This window comes from Oncorhynchus gorbuscha, unplaced genomic scaffold (genome assembly GCF_021184085.1).
Source record: "Oncorhynchus gorbuscha isolate QuinsamMale2020 ecotype Even-year unplaced genomic scaffold, OgorEven_v1.0 Un_scaffold_487, whole genome shotgun sequence".
NCBI classification, from domain to species: Eukaryota; Metazoa; Chordata; class Actinopteri; order Salmoniformes; family Salmonidae; genus Oncorhynchus; species Oncorhynchus gorbuscha.
The window spans coordinates 221,381-230,840 of record NW_025745317.1 but is presented as its reverse complement, the minus strand read 5'-3'; the positions used below and the strand labels follow the sequence as shown (position 1 = coordinate 230,840).

Here is a 9,460-nt window from a genome sequence, read left to right as displayed (position 1 = left end):
TTACTTGCAAGGATAAAGCTTGTAAACGTTTCGGTAAGACAGTTATTACTGCTTTGTACTGGTACAGGTACTGGTACTGGTACTGGTACTGTACTGGTACTGGTACTGGTATTGGTACTGTACTGGTACTGTACTGGTACTGGTATTGGTACTGGTACTGTACTGGTACTGGTACTGGTACTGGTACTGATACTGGTACTGGTACTGGTACTGGTACTGATACTGTACTGGTACTGTACTGGTACTATACTGGTACTGGTACTGGTACTATACTGGTACTGGCACTGGTACTGTACTGGTACTGGTACTGTACTGGTACTATACTGGTACTGTACTGGTACTGTACTGGTACTGGTACTGCATGAGTTAGTAGAGAGACACATGGTAATATCCATGGTCAAAATTCATCATTTGAAATATAGACTGACAATTTCATTACCAAATAATGGCAAAGTAAAAATTGGACTTTTCGGGTTCACCATGTATACTGTAATAACTCTTTGGTAGAGAAGTCATTGCAACATTTAAGATGCCCCCCCCCCAAAAAATACACTTATTTTACAGTAAGCACCAGAGAGCTTAATTCATGGTTGAAAGAACAGAACCTTGTTTTTAATACAGAAAAACACACCGTTATCGCTCAAAATATCTCATCTTTTTACCATCAATCTCCAATCTGCACTTCCACCAGAGTGCCACAACAGAGAAAGGAGTCCCGATCAAAGAAGATGTTGGATCCGAACTAGAGAGAGAGATGTTCGAGTCTGTCTCTCAATTGCTCTCTTCACACCGAGCCTTGTCCCAGATCAGTTTGTGCTGTAAAACCCTCTGGTCATTGGCAGATTGGCAGAACAATGACCACAGGTGTTGGCAAGACAGCGCATTCAGGTGAGGGACCAGGCTACTCGTTCTCTCTAACGCTCCCTGGCGGGGGCCCCCTATGATGTCCTCACACGTCTGTGTCGGGGGCCGGGCCTGCGTGCTTGCAGCTGCCTGACGGGCGGCCTGAGAGGCTGTCTGATGGGCTGCTTGTTGTATCTCTCCATGATCTCCTTGATGCGTGACAGGTTGGTGCGGCTGACGGTGAAGTCACAGCGGGTGGCTCCGATGTCGTAGCCCACCTCACACACCTTACTGCTGGCGCTGTAGCCCTCGGCCCTCACCGTGATGCTGTACTCTCCTGGGTTCAACAGCCTCCAGTAGTCCCCGTCCGCCGCTAGGGAGACAAAGAGAGGAGTGAGAGAGAGAGACAAAGAGAGGAGTGAGAGAGAGAGACAAAGAGAGGAGTGAGAGAGAGAGACAAAGAGAGGAGTGAGAGAGAGACAAAGAGAGGAGTGAGAGAGAGAGACAAAGAGAGGAGTGAGAGAGAGAGACAAAGAGAGGAGTGAGAGAGAGAGACAAAGAGAGGAGTGAGAGAGAGACAAAGAGAGGAGTGAGAGAGAGACAAAGAGAATAGTGAGAGAGAGACAAAGAGAGGAGTGAGAGAGAGACAAAGAGAGGAGTGAGAGACAAAGAGAGGAGTGAGAGAGAGAGACAAAGAGAGACAGAGAGTGAGTGACAAAGTGAGTGAGTGAGTGAGTGAGTGAGTGAGTGAGTGAGTGAGTGAGTGAGTGAGTGAGTGAATGAGTGAGTGAGTGAGTGAGTGAGTGAGTGAGTGAGTGAGTGAGTGAGTGAATGAGTGAGTGAGTGAGTGAGTGAGTGAGTGAGTGGCACCTAAATCTTCTGCATAGTTTCTTATTAGAATTGGCGCGGGCACTAGAAAAGTCTGCAGCCCCGGCCTCACCCTACTAGAATCCGAAGTCAAATGTCTGCTGTTTGCTGATGATCTGGTGCTTCTGTCACCAACCAAGGAGGGCCTACAGCAGCACCTAGATCTTCTGCACAGATTCTGTCAGACCTGGGCCCTGACAGTAAATCTCAGTAAGAGAAAAAATAATGGTGTTCCAAAAAGGTCCAGTTGCCAGGACCACAAATACAAATTCCATCTAGACACTGTTGCCCTAGAGCACACAAAAACTATACATACCTTGGCCTAAACATCAGCGCCACAGGTAACTTCCACAAAGCTGTGAACGATCTGAGAGACAAGGCAAGAAGGGCCTTCTATGCCATCAAAAGGAACATAAATGTCAACATACCAATTAGGATCTGGCTAAAAATACTTGAATCAGTCATAGAGCCCATTGCCCTTTATGGTTATGAGGTCTGGGGTCCGCTCACCAACCAAGAAATCACAAAATGGGACAAACAACAAATTGAGACTCTGCATGCAGAATTTTGCAAAAAAAATATCCTATGTGTAAAACGTAGAACACCAAATAATGCATGCAGAGCAGAATTAGGCCGATACCCACTAATTATCAAAATCCAGAAAAGAGCCGTTAAATTCTACAACCACCTAAAAGGAAGCGATTCACCAACCTCCCATAGCAAAGCCTTCACCTAAAGAGAGATGAACCAACATGGTCCAAGCACACCAAGACAGTCGTGAAGAGGACACGACAAAACCTAGTCCCCCTCAGGAGATTTGGATTCGGGTCCTCAGATTCTCAAAATGTATCTACAGCTGCACCATCGAGAGCATCCTGACAGGTATGGCAACTGCTCGGCCTCCGACCACAAGGCACTACAGAGTACATCACTAGGACCAAGCTTCCTGCCATCCAATTGTCAAAGACTCCAACCACACTAGTCATGGACTGTTCTCTCTGCTACCGCACGGCAAGCGGTACCGGAGTGCCAAGTCTCGGTCCAAGAGGCTTCTAAATAGCTTCCTCAATAACCTCAGGTGCCGGTACCCCCTGTATTTAGACTCCACATTGACTCTGTAACGGTACCCCCTGTATATAGCCTCCACATTGACTCTGTACTGGTACACCCTGTATATAGCCTCCACATTGACTCTGTACCGGTACACCCTGTATATAGCCTCCACATTGACTCTGTACCGGTATCAAATCAAATCAAATTGATTTATATAGCCCTTCGTACATCAGCTGATATCTCAAAGTGCTGTACAGAAACCCAGCCTAAAACCCCAAACAGCAAGCAATGCAGGTGTAGAAGCACGGTGGCTAGGAAAAACTCCCTAGAAAGGCCAAAACCTAGGAAGAAACCTAGAGAGGAACCAGGCTATGTGGGGTGGCCAGTCCTCTTCTGGCTGTGCCGGGTGGAGATTATAACAGAACATGGCCAAGATGTTCATGACCAGCATGGTCGAATAATAATAAGGCAGAACAGTTGAAACTGGAGCAGCAGCACAGCCAGGTGGACTGGGGACAGCAAGGAGTCAATATGTCAGGTAGTCCTGGGGCACGGTCCTGAATATAGCCTCCACATTGACCCTGTACTGGTACCCCCTGTATATAGCCTCCACATTGACTCTGTACTCGTACCCCCTGTATGTAGCCTCCACATTGACTCTGTACCGGTACCCCCTGTATATAGACTCCACATTGACTCTGTACCGGTACCCCCCTGTATATAGCCTCCACATTGACTCTGTACCAGTACCCCCTGTATATAGTCTCTACATTGACTCTGAACCGGTACCCCCTGTATATAGCCTCCACATTGACTCTGTACCGGTACCCCCTGTATATAACCTCCACATTGACTCTGTACCGGTACCCCCTGTATATAGTCTCCATATTGACTCTGTACCGGTACCCCCTGTATATAGCCTCCACATTGACCTGTACCGGTACCCCTGTATATAGCCTCCACATTGACTCTGTACCGGTACCCCCTGTATATAGCCTCCACATTGACTCTGTACCAGTACCCCCTGTATATAGCCTCCACATTGACTCTGTACCGTAATACCCTGTATATAGCCTCCACATTGACTCTGTACCGGTACCCCCTGTATATAGCCTCCACATTGACTCTGTACCAGTACCCCCTGTATATAGCCTCCACATTGACTCTGTACCGGTACCCCCTGTATATAGCCTCCACATTGACTCTGTACCAGTACCCCCTGTATATAGCCTCCACATTGACTCTGTACCAGTACCCCCTGTATATAGCCTCCACATTGACTCTGTACCAGTACCCCCTGTATAGCCTCCACATTGACTCTGTACCAGTACCCCCTGTATATAGCCTCCACATTGACTCTGTACCGGTACCCCCTGTATATAGCCTCCACATTGACTCTGTACCGGTACCCCCTGTATATAGCCTCCACATTGACTCTGTACCGGTACCCCCTGTATATAGCCTCCACATATGACTCTGTACCGGTACCCCCTGTATATAGCCTCCACATTGACTCTGTACCGGTACCCCCTGTATATAGCCTCCACATTGACTCTGTACCGGTACCCCTGTATATAGCCTCCACATTGACTCTGTACCGGTACCCCCTGTATATAGCCTCCACATTGACTCTGTACCGGTACCCCTGTATATAGCCTCCACATTGACTCTGTACCGGTACCCCCTGTATATAGCCTCCACATTGACTCTGTACCGGTACCCCCTGTATATAGCCTCCACATTGACTCTGTACCGGTACCCCCTGTATATAGCCTCCACATTGACTCTGTACCGGTACCCCCTGTATATAGCCTCCACATTGACTCTGTACTGGTACCCCTGTATATAGCCTCCACATTGACTCTGTACCGGTACCCCCTGTATATAGCCTCCACATTGACTCTGTACCGGTACCCCTGTATATAGCCTCCACATTGACTCTGTACCAGTACCCCTGTATATAGCCTCCACATTGACTCTGTACCAGTACCCCCTGTATATAGCCTCCACATTGACTCTGTACCAGTACCCCTGTATATAGCCTCCACATTGACTCTGTACCGGTACCCCTGTATATAGCCTCCATATTGACTCTGTACCGGTACCCCCTGTATATAGCCTCCACATTGACTCTGTACCGGTACCCCCTGTATATAGCCTCCACATTGACTCTGTACCGGTACCCCTGTATATAGCCTCCACATTGACTCTGTACCAGTACCCCCTGTATATAGCCTCCACATTGACTCTGTACCGGTACCCCCTGTATATAGCCTCCCCATTGACTCTGTACCGGTACCCCCTGTATATAGCCTCCACATTGACTCTGTACCGGTACCCCTGTATATAGTCTCCACATTGACTCTGTACCGGTACCCCCTGTATATAGTCTCCACATTGACTCTGTACCAGTACCCCTGTATATAGTCTCCACATTGACTCTGTACCGGTACCCCCTGTATATAGCCTCCACATTGACTCTGTACCAGTACCCCTGTATATAGCCTCCACATTGACTCTGTACCAGTACCCCTGTATATAGCCTCCACATTGACTCTGTACCGGTACCCCCTGTATATAGCCTCCACATTGACTCTGTACCGGTACCCCCTGTATATAGACTCCACATTGACTCTGTACCGGTACCCCCTGTATATAGCCTCCACATTGACTCTGTACCGGTACCCCTGTATATAGCCTCCACATTGACTCTGTACCGGTACCCCCTGTATATAGCCTCCACATTGACTCTGTACCGGTACCCCCCCTGTATATAGCCTCCACATTGACTCTGTACCGGTACCCCCTGTATATAGCCTCCACATTGACTCTGTACCGGTACCCCTGTATATAGCCTCCACATTGACTCTGTACCGGTACCCCCCTGTATATAGCCTCCACATTGACTCTGTACCGGTACCCCCTGTATATAGCCTCCACATTGACTCTGTACCGGTACCCCCTGTATATAGCCTCCACATTGACTCTGTACCAGTACCCCCTGTATATAGCCTCCACATTGACTCTGTACCGGTACCCCCTGTATATAGCCTCCACATTGACTCTGTACCGGTACCCCCTGTATATAGCCTCCACATTGACTCTGTACCGGTACCCCCTGTATATAGCCTCCACATTGACTCTGTACCGGTACCCCCTGTATATAGCCTCCACATTGACTCTGTACCGGTACCCCCTGTATATAGCCTCCACATTGACTCTGTACCGGTACCCCCTGTATATAGCCTCCACATTGACTCTGTACTGGTACCCCCTGTATATAGCCTCCACATTGACTCTGTACCGGTACCCCTGTATATAGCCTCCACATTGACTCTGTACCGGTACCCCCTGTATATAGCCTCCACATTGACTCTGTACCGGTACCCCCTGTATGTATATAGACTCCACATTGACTCTGTTGACTCTGTACCCCCCTGTATATAGACTCCACATTGACTCTGTACCAGTACCCCCTGTATATAGCCTCCACATTGACTCTGTACCGGTACCCCCTGTATATAGCCTCCACATTGACTCTGTACCGGTACCCCCTGTATATAGTCTCCACATTGACTCTGTACCAGTACCCCCTGTATATAGCCTCTCTGTACCGGTACATTGACTTGACTCTGTACCGGTACCCCCTGTATATAGCCTCCACATTGACTCTGTACCGGTACCCCCTGTATATAGTCTCCACATTGACTCTGTACCGGTACCCCCTGTATATAGCCTCCACATTGACTCTGTACCAGTACCCCCTGTATATAGCCTCCACATTGACTCTGTACCGGTACCCCCTGTATATAGCCTCCACATTGACTGTATATAGCCTCCACATTGACTCTGTACCAGTACCCCCTGTATATAGCCTCCACATTGACTCTGTACCGGTACCCCCTGTATATAGCCTCCACATTGACTCTGTACCGTAACACCCTGTATATATATTGTTATTTTACTGCTGCTCTTTAATTATCTGTTACTTTTAATCCTTATTTGTATTTTATTATTATTATTATATATATTTATTTTTTATTATTATATATATTGTTTATTAGGGGCTTGATAGCATTTCACTGTAAGGTCTACACCTGTTGTATTCGGCGCATGTGACTAACACAATGTGATTTGATTTGAACTTGAAGACGAGTCCCCTAAGCAAGCTGGTCCTGGGGCTCTGTTCACAAACACAAACACACCCTACAGAGCCCCAGGACAGCAGCACAATTAGACCCAACCAAATCATGAGAAAACAAAAAGATAATTACTTGACACATTGGAAAGAATTAACAAAAAAACAGAGCAAACTAGAATGCTATTTGGCCCTACACAGAGAGTACACAGCGGCAGAATACCTGACCACTGTGACTGACCCAAAATTAAGGAAAGCTTTGACTATGTACAGACTCAGTGAGCATAGCCTTGCTATTGAGAAAGGCCGCCGTAGGGCAGACATGGCTCTCAAGAGAAGACAGGCTATGTGCTCACTGCCCACAAAATGAGGTGGAAACTGAGCTGCACTTCCTAACCTCCTGCCCAATGTATGACCATATTAGAGAGACATATTTCCCTCAGATTACACAACAGAGAGAGCGAGAGAGAGAGAGAGAGAGACAGAGAGAGAGAGAGAGAGAGAGAGACAGAGAGAGACAGAGAGAGAGAGAGAGAGAGAGAGAGAGACACAGAGAGAGAGACAGAGAGAGAGAGAGAGAGAGAGAGAGAGAGAGAGAGAGAGAGAGAGAGAGAGAGAGAGAGAGAGAGAGAGAGAGAGAGAGAGAGAGAGAGAGAGAGAGAGAGAGAGAGAGAGAGAGAGAGAGAGAGAGAGAGAGAGAGAGAGAGAGACAGAGAGAGAGAGAGAGAAAGAGAGAGAGAGAGAGAGAGACAGAGAGAGAGAGAGAGAGAGAGAGACAGAGACAGAGAGAGAGAGAGAGAGAGAGGTGCTGCATATGTATTGTAGGTTACGTATCAGAAGAAATGTGAGAAAGTTCAGAGTTCACAGCACGTGTCAGCATTCTGATCCACATTGCATTCCATCATATAGGCCACGGACTGTGAATCACCAAAAAAAAAAACTTGTTTTAAGCCAGTCAAAGTTAACTATCCTGTATGCAAATATAGCCCTGGAAGAAAGCAGCACATCTTGATACTTGGCAACAGCGAAAGGCAAAGAGCTCCACAAAGCAATCCTCTAGGAATTCACTGACTGAACTGACAGAGAAAGGAGGGAGGGCAGAACATAGAGGAAGGAGGGAGGGCAGAACACAGAGGAGGGAGGGAGGGCAGAACACAGAGGAGGAGGGAGGGCAGAACATAGAGGAAGGGCAGAACATAGAGGAAGGAGGGAGGGCAGAACACAGAGGAGGGAGGGAGGGTAGAACATAGAGGAAGGAGGGAGGGCAGAACATAGAGGAGGAGGGAGGGCAGAACATAGAGGAAGGGCAGAACATAGAGGAAGGAGGGAGGGCAGAACACAGAGGAGGGAGGGAGGGCAGAACACAGAGGAGGGAGGGAGGGCAGAACATAGAGGAAGGAGGGAGGGCAGAACATAGAGGAAGGAGGGAGGGCAGAACACAGAGAAAGGAGGGAGGGCAGAACATAGAGGAAGGAGGGAGGGTAGAACACAGAGGAGGAGGGAGGGCAGAACACAGAGGAGGAGGGAGGGCAGAACACAGAGGAGGAGGGAGGGCAGAACACAGAGGAGGAGGGAGGGCAGAACACAGAGGAGGAGGGAGGGCAGAACACAGAGGAGGAGGGAGGGCAGAACATAGAGGAAGGAGGGCGGGCAGAACATAGAGGAAGGAAGGAGGGCAGAACACAGAGGAAGGGCAGAACATAGAGGGAGGAGGGAGGGCAGAACACAGAGGAAGGATGGAGGGCAGAACATAGAGGAAGGAGGGAGGGCAGAACACAGAGGAGGAGGGAGGGCAGAACATAGAGGAAGGAGGGAGGGCAGAACAGAGGAAGGAGGGAGGGCAGAACATAGAGGAAGGAGGGAGGGCAGAACATAGAGGGAGGAGGGAGGGCAGAACATAGAGGAAGGAGGGAGGGCAGAACACAGAGGAGGAGGGAGGGCAGAACACAGAGAAAGGAGGGAGGGCAGAACATAGAGGAAGGAGGGAGGGTAGAACACAGAGGAGGAGGGAGGGCAGAACACAGAGGAGGAGGGAGGGCAGAACACAGAGGAGGAGGGAGGGCAGAACATAGAGGAAGGAGGGAGGGCAGAACATAGAGGAAGGAGGGAGGGCAGAACACAGAGGAAGGAGGGAGGGCAGAACATAGAGGCAGGAGGGAGGGCAGAACACAGAGGAAGGAGGGAGGGCAGAACATAGAGGAAGGAGGGAGGGCAGAACATAGAGGAAGGAGGGAGGGGAGAACATAGAGGAAGGAGGGAGGGCAGAACACAGAGAAAGGAGGGACGGCAGAACACAGAGGAGGGAGGGAGGGCAGAACATAGAGGAGGAGGGAGGGCAGAACACAGAGGAAGGAGGGAGGGCAGAACATAGAGGAAGGAGGGAGGGCAGAACATAGAGGAAAGAGGGAGGGCAGAACATAGAGGAAGGGTAGAAAGGGAAGAAGAGGGCATTCTAACCTACTCCATGAAAAGAGGCACTCTCATCTCTCCTGCTCAACTGTTAAGAAGTTTAAAAATACCGCATTGTCATCTTGGATTTACCTTCTCCAGTCTCCAGTC

At 49.0% G+C, this 9,460-nt stretch overlaps 1 protein-coding gene across 1 annotated transcript in view; it reads right to left on the bottom strand.

The window, feature by feature from the left end:
* Positions 1-237: 237 nt before the first annotated feature.
* LOC124018346 (inactive carboxypeptidase-like protein X2) overlaps positions 238-9,460 on the bottom strand; it is a 41,408-nt gene continuing 32,185 nt past the window's right edge. The window contains exon 8 of the mRNA XM_046333618.1: positions 238-1,216. Within this exon, the coding sequence (XP_046189574.1) occupies positions 939-1,216 (278 nt within the window). The 3' untranslated portion in view covers positions 238-938. The remainder of the gene's footprint in view (positions 1,217-9,460) is intronic.